Source organism: Cyprinus carpio, chromosome A11 (assembly GCF_018340385.1).
Source record: "Cyprinus carpio isolate SPL01 chromosome A11, ASM1834038v1, whole genome shotgun sequence".
Taxonomy (NCBI): domain Eukaryota; kingdom Metazoa; phylum Chordata; class Actinopteri; order Cypriniformes; family Cyprinidae; genus Cyprinus; species Cyprinus carpio.
Window position 1 is genome coordinate 10460322 of NC_056582.1, and position 15900 is coordinate 10476221.

Sequence of the window (15900 nt, forward strand, 5' to 3'; positions counted from 1 at the left end):
TAAACTCTTGAAATATGGCAACCGCAACCATGAAACTTGTTTTTTTCCACTGTAAAGAACCTTTTGTGCAAGAAAAGAAAGTTGGTTCTTCATGGAACCATAGTTGCCAATAAAGATCCTTTATTTGTAATAGTGTACCCTATGAGCCAGAAATGCAGTAATACTGTCCCATACAGTTCAGATTTACGTGTAAAACTTCGAGTCAGTCTCTCTCAGCAGATTTGAATGTACACTGTGAAGTGTGTGTTTCAGTCGTGGGAGCTGCATGTGCGTGTTTTCTGTACGAGGGAGCAGGCCTTCTCAGCCAAGATTATATGACCACAGGGAAGCGTGAAACACAACACAGCCTCTTGCTCTCTCTCTCTCTCTCTCCTCTGATAAAGTGTTTGGGGCATCCCACTGGCTTGCTTTCAGCTCATTGATTTTTCCATTATTTATGTGTTTATTTATTTTCTAAACTGGCTCTCAGAGGAGTTTTTATAGCACTGGAGTTTAAATCACATTTTCAAGGATCACAAAAGATCAGCGATACAGATCATACTCCATTAATATCATCCTCTGATAAAAAGTCATGTAGTAGCCCCAGAATACCCTCAAACAAGGTTTTTAATTTTTGTTATTTTTATTTTATTTTATTTTATTTTATTTTATTTTATTTTATTTTATTTTATTTTATTTTATTTTATTTTATTATTGTTTAGCATTTTAACTTTGTTGCATGGTTTCAAGACTGTATATAAATTAAATTAAATTATTTGTTTTAAAATGTAATTGTGTATGTATATATATATATTACCTTTATACATATTAGAATATAATTTATATGATATAAATATTACCTTATAAAATTAAACATATTTATTCTTGTGATGGCAAAGCTGAATTTTCAGCATCATTACTCCAGTCCTCAGTGTCACATGATCCTTCAGAAATCATTCTAATATGCTGATTTGCTGATACCAAATAATTTATTATTATTTTTGTTATTATTATCAATGCTGAAAAAAAATTCTTTTTCAGGCTTCTTTGATGAATAAAAAGTTAGAAAAGTAAACATAATAGATCTCATGAGGGAGCTCTGCACTCTTTGTTGAATACATATTCAGACACACACACACACACACACACACACACACACACACACACACACAGTATCGTGACAGTGATGAGCAAACATGCCTGTACAAACACAAATATGACACCCAAATGCGTGCATACACACACACACGCACACCTGTGATGAGACTCATAAATCACTCAGGACTCAAACAGGTTTAGTGACATGTTTGACTTTGGCAGATGGCTTTGCATTATAAAACTCTCTTTCCCTCAAGTTTTCACCCCTCCTGCTCTCCACCTCCAATTTGTTCCTGTTTGTTCCTCATCATACTTCAACAATTAAAAAGCTTTGGCTGTGTGCACACTCACAGACAATCACACCTTTCTGTTTGTACTTGCAGATACAGTCAGTATGCTTTGCTATGTTATAGGTGTGTGTGTGTGTGTGTGTGTTAGGAAGAGCCCGTAAAAGTGACCGTTTTCCACAGCTCTCAATAATAAATGAGGGTTAGTCTGTGGGTTCCTCCAGTCGTCTGCTGTTTTTATAACCAGCGCTGCTGAATCACAGCTCAGCTGATGACATATCCATCTGGCCCTCATCTACTTCCTGTCACTCTGCCTCATTCGCTTTTCTTCTTTCGCTGAGTGTCTCTGGAGTGGTCAGTATGTCGTCCCTCTAGTGTTGGAGAAATATCCTTTTCCACTGTGCTTTAATAATTCTTCTTTTTATTTCAGTGCTATACAGATGCCGTCTTCCCTCACACTGTAGAAAAACTGCAGAATCAAGAGTGTTCTTCTGTTTTTCAAATACATCTTCTATTTCCATTGAGCAATATTTTAAAATTTCAGCTTTCTTTTTATTTTTCCCTTGGATTTATCGGTTTCGTTTTACATTGATTAGTTTGACTTGTACAATGACTGTCTCATCTTTCATTTAACCTGTCTGTATCTTACTCTCTTTCACTTTCTCTTTTAATATTTATGATTTTTCTGTTAGTCAGCTGTTAGACTACAGTGTTATTATGCAGCTACTTACCAATAAGATACATAAATTGATTAAATAAAATATTGTTCAACATCATTTCACAAAAACATTTGACCACAAACCTGTTTTTGTGTCTCTGGCTGCTGTCTTTCTTTTAAAAGACACTTGTTTTGATGTTAATTTAATGCAATATATATATATATATATATATATATATATATATATATATATATATATATATATATATATATATATATTGTCAAAGTTTTTTTTTTTTTTTTTTTTTTTAAATGCTTCTTAAAAGTTGTTTGTTATAAGGTGACAAACAGCGGAGTCTTGGGCTTTCTTGCAAGACAAAGATAAAATCTTATAAATAGATAAAGTCCACTATTTAATTAGCATATTTGATTTAGATTTAAATTAAGTAAATCACATTAGATCAGATTTAAATCAAGGCAAACTGAAAAAGAATGTGATTTAAATGAATCAAATTTAACCGAATCAGATTTCAAATTGATCTCTATTCCTTTTTCTTCTCATTAGTATTCATCCAGTTTCTTCTGACCTATTAAAGCCATTTGTCAAATAGCATGCAAAGCACCCCCCTGTCCAAAATAGCTTCATTTAAATGCATTTTGACATCTGTTTTCCCAGATACCACACTGGTGGCCAGGAACCTGACAGTGAAGAGCACTGCAGCATACTAACATTCCCACATGTAACCCATCACAAGTCTCTCAGTGATAACGTACCTGACAGTTACATGCAGTATTATCGACACAGACAGCAGAGAGAGTGTTTGATGTACATCGGCGTGTTGTTGTTTGTCTCCAAATCGTCAATACCACGCAATCTACCATAAGCAGTTGTGGCTTGTTATTTGGTGCAGGAAACCTTGACTAACATTACAAATGCACTTCAGGGATTAAGTGTGATACTAATGTGCTTAAACTGATATCGGTACAGCTGGTCAGCAGTCAGACCACACATGATAAATGTGCCGTCATCCACTGGACCGACCCGTTCTCATTAAGAAGCCTTCTGGCCTTTGGTCAGAAACCTGCTTTCCATCCTTCTGTCTTTCCATATCCGTCATCCCCTCTCTCTTGTCAACCATTACGGCCTTATCAATATAAATCTGACCATCTGTGTTGCTCAGGCGCCCTGTCTCTGCCAGAAGTGTTAAACTTATGCATAAATCAGCTGTGGCTCATTTCTGTTTCCAGATTCCTCTAAGCGTTCCTCCTGAGCACGGAGATGCTGAATTCATCACGTTGGTAATAAAAAACAGGTGGTTGATGTAGTTTTTTGGAAAAAAAACGCACACATTATACACTCCCCAGCACTGGGTCACATTGCACCAATATTTTCTTTGTTTTGAAATCGGGAGATGCAATGTTTTGGCAGTGCGCATGATGCCCACGCAGCGTTTGCAATGCTGCTTCCTTGTTCATTATGTTAATTTTTGTCAAATCTTTTGAAAGTGTTTCCAACTCAGGCCAGTGAGGGCTTTGTTTTCACAGTCAGCCTTTTTAACTGTATTAGATTATGCTCAGTTTGTCCAAAGAGTTGTTTCCAATAAAGAGTTTTGGATGGAGCTCAGGGGTTCTTAAACTGACCTGATGTTCAGTATGAGTGTGGAAAAAGAGTCTAGATTAGGGAGTTTATCAGTTTTTAATTAAGGGGGCGAGCTATTCATCCAGAGCGTCATCACATAACTTGTCCCTCAGCTTGTGTTATGAACATGAATAATTTCTGAATTAAAATTGATTTGGCAGCTGTTTTTAAAGTTTTTAATTGTTCAATGTCTAACCAGCTCCCTAATTGAATTCAAAACACTCTAGCAACACCATAGAAACCACTCTGAACACTTTAGCAACAGTCTATCAACACCCTATACTCCATTCAGAACGCTACTGTCTGACAATACTCTAGCAAATGCTTGGCAGCCCCCTAACAAACACCTTAGCAACTGCCTAGAAACACAGTAGCACCATACTGAATTCCCTAGCAACACCTTATCAACTACTCACACCACCTTAGTGATTGGCTGGCAACACCCTAACAACCACTTTGAACACCTTAGCAACTGCCTAGAAAGGCTCTCTTTGGCAACCGCTCACAACACCTTAATAACTGACTAGAAATGCCCTAGACTCCTTACATAAAACACCTTAGCGACTGCATGGCAACACCCTAACAACCACTCTGAACATCTTATCAAATATTTGGAAAACCCTCTTATAAACACCTGACCAACTGCCTAAAAACACACAGCACCATCCAGAATTCCCACAGCACCTTGTCATCCACTTACACCTCCTTAACGACTGCGTAGCAACGTCCTAGCAACAACTCTGAACACATTTTCAAATGCTTGGCAACCCCCTAACAGTCCCTTTAAAACTTTACCAACTGCCTAACACACAGTACCACCCGGAATTCCCTAACAGCACCTTAACAACCACTAATACCACCTTAGCGACTTGCTGGCAATGCCCTGGAACCACTCAACTAGCAGTGCTCTAGCAACCACTCAAAACACCACTCTAGCAACACCGTAGTAACCACTCTGAACACCTTAGACTCAGTTCAGAACACCTAAGCTACTGCCGGTCAACACCTTAACAACTCCTAACAAACACCTTAGCAACTACCTAGAATCAAAACACCACCCAGAATTCCCTAGCGGCATCTTATCAACTACTCATACCTCCTTAGCGACTACCTAGCAATACCCTAGCAACCCCTCTGAACACAAATTCTTGGTGACCCCCAGTCACTTCTAAGACCTTAGCAACTTCCTGGAAACACACCAGCACCATCCAGATTTCCTTAGCAACACCTTATCAACCCTCTTAGCGGCTACCTAACAACACACTGCAGATGGCTGTCAGGGTGAATACGCTTTCTGGCTGAATGGATCGGGTCTCTATTTTTCCTCTCTGTCTGTCTCTCTCTCTTTCTCACAGGATTTTGTCAGCTCACTGTCCAGCAGTGCCATTGATTTCCTCTTTTAGCTCCGCTGTGCCTGATTGAATGAAGAGGAAGATTTCTGCCACCCCTCTTTATCTTTGGCACTCTCTTTATCTTTTTCCCTCTCTGTCTGACCACAGACTCTTAATTTATTTATCATCTCTCTCTCTCTCTCTCTCACACACACACACACACACACACACACACACGCTGATATACCTCACACTTCCAGATGTGCAGACATCAGTATTAAAACAGTTTGTCACATGAGATAAATGGCCAGTGCCTGTGGTTGAACATGTTGCCACAAGTCATCCATTTTCTTTTACAGAAGACGAAAGAGAAAGAGAATTTTTCTTTTTTTTTCTTTTCTTTTTCTTTTCCCCAGTGAACATCATCATGGCATTATTTTGGTAGTTCTAAAAGCACTTTTACTTTTTCATTGATGGCAAAAAAAAATTGTTATTATTTTTTTTTTCAAAACTGTGTGTAATCTGTCACTATACGACTGACTTTGTCTTAAGAGTTTTATTAGTTTGCCCAAAAATTCTGTCATTATTTATTTTCCCTCATTTGATTCCAAGCTGTATGGCTTTTTTATTCTGTGGAATACAAAATTGGAAAATTGATGAATGATGATACTTTTATAGTTCTCTTTATCATTTTTGGAGCTTGACAGCCTGGATCTCCATCCACTTTCATTATGTAGAAAAGAGCAGCTAGTATGTTCTTCAGCATTTCTCTTTTTGTGTTCCACAGAGGAAAAAAGTCATACAGGTTTGGAATGACATGAAGGTGAATAAATGATGACAGAATTTCCTTTTCTTAGATGAATAATAATAATAACTCATGCTTTATGCTTTCTGATCTAGCTTATATTATAAAAAAAAAACTCTTTCTTTTAATTTCAGATCCCATTCTCGCTGGTGCAGTTTCCACTCTGGGAGTATCTAAAGGTATGATTCCACTTTTTTTCTCTGACTTGCTCCCATTTCGATCTAATTTGTCCTCATAATTTCACTCTAATAAAGGAATAATGGCCTGGTAATGGTCTGACACATTTACAACTCAAACTACACACACTTTGCCTCGCTATCTGTTAATAACTCTCTTTTTATGTGCTCTCAAAATGACGCTGCATTTTATTGGTCGCCCTCACCGGTGGTTAAGCGGAATCGTAATTTCTTTGAGTCTTAGCCAACTGTCCATTTCCTTCTTCATTGTCTGGTCCGGGCCACATAAAAGTCGTTTTTCTTCAAAAAAAAAAAAAAAAGGCCCAGTTTGTGAGGATGACATCATGTCTCCAGGGCGAGAGCAGAAAATTCCATTAGCGCTCTTGGCCTAGCAACCAGAGCAGAGCGGAGAAAGAGAGGCATCGGAGGACAATAGCACGTGCAGCTGTGGACGAGTGTTAACTGCGATACTCGGTCGTAATAAGGAGTGTCATTCATGGCCGCCTCTTTGTGACACGTTCAAAGGCATTCTCTCACAATTCGTTCTTCCATGTTTTCAGCCTCTCCAGCCATCTGTGTGGAGCCGTTGGAATGTGAGAGTCTTTGCTAAACTCTCTTTCAAAAGTGCATGGCTTTGAAAAGCAAGAAAGCGTAGATGAGACAGTGGAATGAGATGCCAGTGTTGGTTTTAAACTGCCGCTTTCGCTTCGTTGATTATTCCACATTCTTTCAAATATGCATTCAGTTTTAAAATATCTGGATTGTTTTTTTGTTTTTGTTTTTTGACAAAAATTACAAGGGATAACTCACCTAAAAATTTAAATTGTCAACATTTACTCACCCTCAAAGAAAACATTGTCTTTCCAAAGTATGACTCGCTTTCTTCTGCGGAAGATAAACATAAGATATTTTTTAGAAACGTCTCAGTGTTTTTTTTTGTCCACTCAACGGTTACCAACATTGTTCTGTGAAACGAAGAAGAAATTCTGAACAAATAAAAACATAAAGGTTTGGAATGACATGAGGGCGAGTGAATGGTGACAAATTTTTCATTTTTTGGGTGAACTATCCCTTTAATTAAATAAATTAATCACTTTTCAAATTGACTGATAAATGACTTAAAGCAATTTAATTCATGTTGTAAAATGACATACGACATAAAATACCTTAAAATGTAGTTAAATGTAAAGTCAAGTTAACAAATGCAGTTCACAGGTGGGACCAAACACTGAGCTTACCTTTAACATTTTAAGCTCTACACTTAACAATAAACAATGAAACAGTTTTAAGTGTCTATTTATTTGTCAACTTGAAAAAAAGTGATTTTTTTTTTGTCTTCTCTTTTTAATTCCAGCAATATTGTTTCTGTGCCTTAATCATCATAGCAGCAGTGTTGGCTTCCTTATTCTCAATTAGAGTGATTATTAAAGCTCTATAGTTATTTTATCATCACTGGTGTGAGCAGGTGTTTGAACCGTTACACCCTTATTTTACACCGTCATCCTTGTGTCTACATCTGTGTATATTTTTTTTGCGTGTCAAATTCAGAGATCTTCCAGCAGCTGAATCGTTGTAATAATTGAGTGTAAAGCAGTGGTAGAGATACAGGATTAAGTGTGCTGCATGCTTTATTCCTACACATAAAGTCTTTCAAAAGCACAAAAATAAGGGTCCATTGGACCACACACAATCCACAAAATACTGCAATCTACAAGCCTGGCAAGCATTTCATGTTGGGAAATCAAATCCTAAGTATCACCAAACCAGTTCTCAAGTCATTCGCACCAAAAACATCTTAAGCCCCGGCATCTGAGCAGCAGGCCGCAGTAAACCATCTGTTCTCTCCAGCGTATCCCACAATTCCCAAAGTTTATCTACCAACAATCCCCTAAACTCAGCGCTGCACTGTTACAAAACCACCAAGCAGCTGTGTCATTACATCAGCCGGCCATTTATTTCCCACCATGCCCACTCAACTCGACGTTTATGTCAGTGGATCAAACTTATTCTCATGATTAAGTGCAAGTGTGTCACGAGTGAGTCTTAGTTTGGTTTGAGTAATTGAAGCTGAAGCGTATGTGTGGAGCAATGCATGGTCAGGATGGTGTGTTCCGGAAAAGACTATACAGTAGTAAGTAAATCTTATATTTAGAATGTAGTGTGATGAGAAAAAGGTCCATTTGTCCACATAAATGGATCTCAGGTATGTTCTGGATTAAACAAAGGAGTTAGACTTTATTTTACTTATTATCAAAGGAAAATTTCAAGCTACTCGGACTCAGCAGCTGTAGGTTAACATGTCAGGCAAATCAGGCCCTTTCTTTACACCTAAACTACTTAATTTCCCATTTAGGCCTAAAAAATTCACAGCTACGTTCAACAAGGATTTTTACATGTTTTTTGTTAAAGCTGGCATTGAATGGAAATATTTTAAATGCATGTAATTTGCCTTATTTTGAACAATTCATCCGTTACAATTGACAATTGAATCATGGCAGTTTTTTTTTTTTTTTTTCACATTTCTTTTGTAGTTTTATTCAAAATTACATAACTCAATCTTCATTTAGTCCACTTTAAGCCTTCAACTGCATATTTCATCTGCTTCATTTTTTTTTTTTTTTTTTTTTTTTTTTTTTAGTGCAGTAACATCTCAAAATCCAATCAAGAACCGACTGAAAAAACTATACCCATGAATTACATTTATTTATTTTTATTTTATTTAAATTTTTTGATAATCCATTACAATCTGATGTACATTACCGGTCAAAAGTTTGGAATAATTTAGATTTTTTTTTTAATGTTTTTAAAAGAAGTCTTATATGCTTACCACGGCTGTTTTTTTTTTTTTTTTTTTTTTTTTTTTAATGCAGTAAAAACATTGATATTGGGAAAATAAAATGCACTGATATTGGGAAATATATATAAAATATATATATATTAATATTATCATTTATTCCTGTGATCCCAATAATGAAATATATATATATTAATATTATCATTTATTCCTGTGATTGCAATGATGAATTTTCAGCAGCCATTCCTTCAGTCTTCAGTGTCACAGAAATAAATTACATTTTAAAATATATTCAAATAGATATATAGTAATATAATAATATTTCACATTATTACTGTTTTACTGTATTTTTGATCAAATAAATACTGCCTTGGTGAGCACAAGAGACTTCTTTCAGCAACATTAAAAAATTATTAATTTTTAAATCACAATTTTGAAATTATTATAAGCATCACAAAACAGAAGAAAATCTGCAGCTAACATTATCGTGGCTTTAAATGTTTAATTTTAAATTCATATTTAAAATGTTAATTTGCATTTTAATTAATTTTTTTATGGTCAATTAAAATGTTATTTTTATCTTCTAAAATTAGATGCCCTTTTCGCTCCATTATAAGTCATTTCATGCCATTTTTGCAGCTGAATGTAACAGCTATTTTGGTGTTAAATGTAATTCCTGTCAGGTACATCCTGGCATGTTAGAGCTGTGGTCAGTCAGTTTTGAGGTGAACTTGCCTCCAGTTTGTTTTCAGTGAGTGTGACGGGGATAAATGGATGTTCTCCAGCATAAGCTCTTTGAACTTGGAAACAAAGACTCTTCCTTAATCTGACAGCTAATGAAACACACATGATGCACTGACAAAGAGAGAATTTATGCGTGTGTGTTCTTGTGCACAAAGCTGGAGGGGATCATTCATAATTACTTCATGCTGTGCTTCAATTGTTTTCCTTTCTTAGCCATCAGATGCTCCTGGTCTGAGGCCGTAGGAAAACTCCAGCAATTATCTGCAGCCTGGCTGCATAACAACTCCCTCCAAACACAACACAAATCCAACAAACACGTGAAGTCACTGAATCTCCCTCCTCCTTTCTACAACAGTCCTCCTCACACACACATTTCTCTTTAATTTACCACATTCTTCCCCTCCTACTTCACCTCTTTAAACACTCGGAGTCGAAACAAATTAGCCATCCTAAAATTTGAACAAATTGTGCAATTGACTGAGATCCTATCAGACCTGTCTTACCTGAGGCTACAGAACACACCTGTAGCTGCATACAGACGACGACTCAACACGAAAAGTCTGTTCCAAAACCTAGTGAGGCATCTGACTATAGCCAAACATGAAGGTAGCATCACATGTATGTTGCCAGAGAAGACAATCCTAAAATGCATTGCAACACAGGAACTAGTGTTCCTGTGGCTCAGTGGTAGAACATTGCATTAGCAGCGCAAAAGGTTGTGGGTTCGATTCCCAGGGAACACATGTTAGGTCAAAAATATGTTAGCCTGAATGCACTGTAAGTCGCATTGGATAAAAGTGTCTGCTAAATGCGTAAATGTAAATAAATGTAACTTAGTATGATAGCAGATACACTACCATTCAACAGTTTAGGATAAGTCAAAATAGTTCAATTGAATTGTAATAATATTTCACAATATTATTACTGTATTTTTGATCAAATAAATAAACTCATCCTTGGTGAGCATAAAATAACTTTTTAAAAAACATTAGGCTACAATATTAAATTAAAAAATGTGCTTATGTTTGTTTAATACACAAAATATATAAATAAATAAAATATAAATATTAATGAAATAAAAAAAGGCTATTTGATGTACTGTAATATTTTGTGTGCTGTGTACCTTTATGCTTAGTAGAGTTTTGTTTTGTTAGCTTAGCAACATACTAACATCAAACTTCATTGTTTATTTATTGAGTGCTGCTCATCTTTGAGTAGTGCTTCAGTGATTTTCTGATATTTTATTTCAGTTAGGATGCTTCTTTAGTAGATAGAACAGCAGACGACAAAGCAGCTCACTAGGTTTTGGAACAGACCTTACATCTAAGCCAGCACCAGTATTCTCATCATATTATTCCATCTGTGACTCTCATCTTAGTACAATATCGTTTTCCCTTCGTTTCTTGGAAAACCCTGAACCAGCATGAAAGACAATGTGTTTTCCAGGGACTGATAGAGTTAGCATGTGTGTACAGTACTCTAGTGCTGAGCTGTGGAAGTCAAGTCACATTTATTTATATAGCGCTTTATAAAATGCAGATTGTTTCAAAGCAGCTTTACATTAATAGAGCAGGAAAATAACAGTGTTAATGTTATAAAAGTCGTCAATTATGAAATAACTCTACGTAGAGCTAAAAAAAAAGCTAAAACCAGCCTACCCTCGGCTGGTTTAAGCTGGAAGTAGCTAGTTTTAGCTAGTCTCTCAGCCTGGCTAAACTGGTCAAGCTGGTGTTCAGTTGGGTTTAGCTGGTTTGTCAGCTGGTCTCCCAGCCTGACCAGTTAAAGAAGTGGGTAAAACCCACCAGGCTGCAAACCAGCTATAACCAGACTGGAAGACCAGCTAAAACCATCCAACAAACGGAGGGCAGTTTTCAGCAGTGTGTGTGTTTTGATTTTTCTTTTTCTTTTTTCATCAGCAGAAGGCAATAGTGTCACTATTCAGCTAAAGTCAGTTCAGTGTTGATTCATTTCAGTTTCATAACAGTGTCAATGGTGCTCAATATCGATTTCAACTTGTTTCTTTGAAAACCATGAACCAGTATGAACCAGCATGAAAACAAACGTGTTTTCCGGGGATTTATAGAGTTAGCATGTGTGTATAATACTGTAGTACTGAGCGGTGAAAGTTAAGGATATTCAAGATTTCTTTCTTTCAGATTTTGTCACCATTCCTTGTGGGGAAAATGAGACTCTGACATCATTCTGGAGATTTGGAAATTAGCTGTTCTGTTGCGTTCCCATACATGTAAACCCAAGGGCTTTGGGTGTTTTTTTGTTATTTCTTTTTTAATGACTTATAAATGTAATAATCCTAAATTCTCTCTCTCTTTTTCTCTGTGTAGGCCGTTTGGTGGATGAGGCAGGGGGGACGGCTGGACTCTTGGCAGGCAGCAGTGTGCGGAGCTCTTGCAGGTGTGTGGGATTAGCCTCGGCGCAGAGGTCTGGGAAAGAGAGCGAAGGAGAACGAGAGATAGAGGGTTTTGGGATGGGGTCCAACGCCAGGAACATTCAAACTTTACCCAGCCACATTCCTGTTTAATTCCATACAGGTCAAGATGGTCACAGCAGGTTGTTCACCAGCTGGTGTGCACCGACGAAGAGGGTCAGAAACAACCAGTTAGAGGTGGAGAGTCAGTAGAGGAAGTGTACGACATTGACCTTTCGTTGCACCTGCATCAGACTTTGAGTAACTTTCATAGCTGTTGTCAGCAGTCATTGAGTTTACAAACCAGATCCAGTGTCTAGGTTTATCCTGACGGAGCTCAAGTCTGGCTCAGGGGCCCTTGCTGCTGGATAACCTCCTAGTCACCATTTTGGAAAACATCTCCATCCATGTCAAAACTTATCAGGTACTGGGACACAATGGAGGGACGAGGATGCATCATCCAGAGGGAAAGAACATGGCTACCAGCCATGCCACCTGGAGAGTGTTCTTGGATTCGAGTTGTCTGTGCACATGTGTTGCTTTGGCACAGATTTATCGCTTTAGGTGAATTGCGGTTGTTAGCGTCATTGTGAAATCGCACTAACAAATGTGAATTGTGGCACACTGTATGATCGCAGTTGCTTGCCATCACTGCCACAGCTGCAAGCCTCAAGAGAACAAATAAGAAACACTTGCCTTTCCCAATCTCTCTCTCTCCACTATTGTGTCCTTCGTGTTCTGAGTACAAGTACATGTCGCATCAAATAGCAATAAAATTGCTTGCTTATTTTGTTTGTCCAAAGTTATATCCTATTATAAATCCTCCTGCCATTACTATGATCATGCAAAGCAGGTAAATCCAGTAACTACTACATTATATGTGCAGCTGTTTATTTAGCAGATGCTTTTGAATTAGGTTTGTTCAGGGGAAAATGGGGTAGAACAGGCACAAAGGAAAGAAATATTTTGAAAGTATTTAATTAATTTATTATTCTTAATTAGCATTTATTATTATTATTATTATTATTATTATTTACTGATTTATATATCATATGTATTTATTTAATTATACAGAATGCATCAACAGGATTCAGTCAAGTGCACAAAACATTGCAAAAGAAAAACAGTTTGGGAAGGATTGAGAAGATCATTCAGCTAGCAAGGAACAAAAAGAATACCAGGATGGAATTTTGTATAGGAAGAGAAATACATAATTAAGATGGTAACACATAACCAGAGGTTATGCCAAAAAATGAGTTCATCCGCTTCGAAAGATGATTTAGCTCAAAAATCACCCTTTTTGAATGGAAGAATGGACTTCAGTTGAAAATGTATTTCTATGCATGTCATTCTTTGCTTGTTTTTACAACCTGGGGTACTAAATTATGTCAAAATTATGTTCTGTGGTAATTGACTGCCTGAACCTAGAATATTTCTCTAAAGATACATCACTTGCATTTGGGCAACTTTTAATTGTCAGTTAAGTGAAATCAGGCAGTTTGGGAGAACTTGTTTATTCCAGCATTGGGAAGAGCATGTTTAAAGCTTGATGCTGTTGTTTGTCCGACCGCCATTAGAGAGGAGAGAGAACCTCTTTCTGCTCTCATTCACGCCAAAACAAGTTTATGAATGTGCATGAGTGTTTACGAGTGCTTGACATTGCCAGGCCAGTTTGAAAAATTCATCCGCTTTCGCTATTTTTCTCCAGAGCGTTTCCGTCAGGTAATCAGGGCTGATGTAATGCCACATATTTACATTTATGTATGGTGGTAATTATAACATGATTATCACTATAATTAGTGCTTGTCTGTGTCTCTTTCCAGGTGGAGTAGCAGCGTTTGTCACGACTCCGCTAGATGTTGCGAAGACTTGGATAATGTTGGCTAAGGTGAGACTTTGAAACTGTTGTTTAAATCTGTCTTCTGATGCCTCCCAGATGGAGTGCAATGGGAACAAACAAAAGGCCCTAATGTAGACAAAACCAACAGAAGAGAGAGAGTGAAGAAAAAGCGTCAGTAGACACACACAGCTCGATCCAATAGCAGGGTCATCCTGGGATGCGACTGATGCACAAATGCACTCCTCTTGCTATCCGCTGTCCAGTCGAGACTCAAAACAGACAGAGCTGTGTATGTGCATGTTTGATGTCAGAAGACGTTTGTATATTCAAGAGTAATTTCCAGTTGTCTATGGACTGGAACGGATCTGCACTTTAGAGCTGCAGAGTTGGTATCTGGTGCAGATGCTCAATTCTAAAACCTAGGCAGCATTTTAAGCCTGACACAAAGGCTGTTCCAAAAGCTATTAGCAATATAGTGAAGTATATTATTAAGAAGTGGAAGGTATTTGGTACAACACAGACCCTCCCTGGATCAGGACATCGCTCCAAACTGGATGAAAGATCTGGAGGAAACTGGTCAGAGAGGCAACCAAGAGGGCTACAACAACTCTGAAGCAGCTGCAGGAATTTATGACAAAGAGTGGTCATTGTGTGCATGTAACAACATCACAAATGTGGTTGCAAGAAAAAAGCCACTTCTCAAGAAAGGCCACATGCAGTCACGACTGAGCTTTGCCAAAACGCTCTTTGAACATTCTAAGGCAGATGAGACTATAATTTAATTATTTGGCCTCAACACCATGCAGCTCACCATCCAAATAACAGCATTCCTACAGTAAAGCATGGAGGTGGTAGTATCCTGTTTTGGGGGTGTTTCTCTCCAGAAGGGACTGGAGCACTTATCAGGATAGAAGGAAAAATGGATGGGGCAAAATACCATCACATACTTGAGGAAAATCTGCTGCCCTCTGCCAGAAAGTTGTCAATGGGAAGAAGGTTTATCTTCCATCATGACAATGACCCAAAGCACACAGCAAGACTTACCACACAGTGGTTGAAGGAGAAAAAGGTGAATGTCCTTGCATGGCCTAGTCAGAGCCCAGACTTAAACCCCATTGAAAATAGACTGCAGTCCACAAACGCTCACCATCAAATTTAACTGATCTTGAGCAGTTCTGCTAAGAAGAGTGGAAAATATTGCAAAGTCTAGATGTGCAAAGTTAGATGAGACAGAGACACATCCCAACAGACAATTTATTTATTTTCTTTTTTTTTTCCTGACATATTGGTGTTATATCTTTCACTTGCATGTTATGAGTTACACTGATTAAATACAGCTGGATAAAACAAAAACGGTGTCCGGCTTCATTTCAGGCTGCAAAGCAACAAAATGTGATTCTTTTCTATGCCTAATGTAAGTCAGAGATTTGGAACAACTTGAGGGTGAGTAAATGATGACTGGGTTTTGATTTTTGGGTGAACTACCCCTTTCAAAACAGTGTGGACTACACCAGTATTCAGTCATATTTCCATATTAAAACATTTAGTAACATTGAAATATAGAAACTTAAAGGTATAGTATCACAAACAGCTTAATTCTAATGGCCAGAGAGTGGATGGAAATGTCAAGAAAACTAAATTAAACCTCAACTAACACTTTAGATGAAGTTGATTTTGCATTTGAATGAAATGTTGGCCTCTTTAACAAGAAGAGCAAGTGAAGGGGTCATTTTTACACCTGTCTCCTCACACCTTTGGCTGATAGAGTGATGTGTTTACTGGAGGTGTCATGCTTCAGGATATCACTTCAAGTTGTCTTTTTATTTTATTTTTTTTATTTGAGCAATTAAAGAAATAGAGACCTCATGTTCAGGCATGTTTGCTGTACTGTGTGTTTTGGCCTACAGACACTCCAGGCTGTTATCCAAGCCCTGTGGGGAACTGCAGTGTACGGGGCTGTTCAATGTACAGTCAACTCATCAACTGAAATATGAAAAACAAGCCCAGTCTAATTATAGAGTCATCAAAATTAGCCTCAGAATGTGGTGTTTGCCCATGCAAAACACACAGTTGTTACGTTAACTCTCCTTCAAAGATTCCCTGATATAGATGGCTGTTTTGAAG

The 15900-nt window shown here is 37.5% G+C and overlaps 1 protein-coding gene across 2 annotated transcripts in view; it reads left to right on the top strand.

Annotated features, from left to right (window-relative positions):
- LOC109061622 (S-adenosylmethionine mitochondrial carrier protein-like) overlaps positions 1-15900 on the top strand; it is a 52014-nt gene that overhangs the window by 28219 nt on the left and 7895 nt on the right. Inside the window, exons 6-8 of one of the 2 annotated variants that reach the window (XM_042766187.1) lie at positions 5932-5976; positions 11854-11923; positions 13760-13824. In XM_042766187.1, coding sequence (XP_042622121.1) covers positions 5932-5976; positions 11854-11923; positions 13760-13824 — 180 coding nt within the window. Of the gene's footprint in view, positions 1-5931; positions 5977-11853; positions 11924-12060; positions 12896-13759; positions 13825-15900 lie in introns of those variants that run through there. The other variant, XM_042766188.1, reaches the window with a different exon arrangement.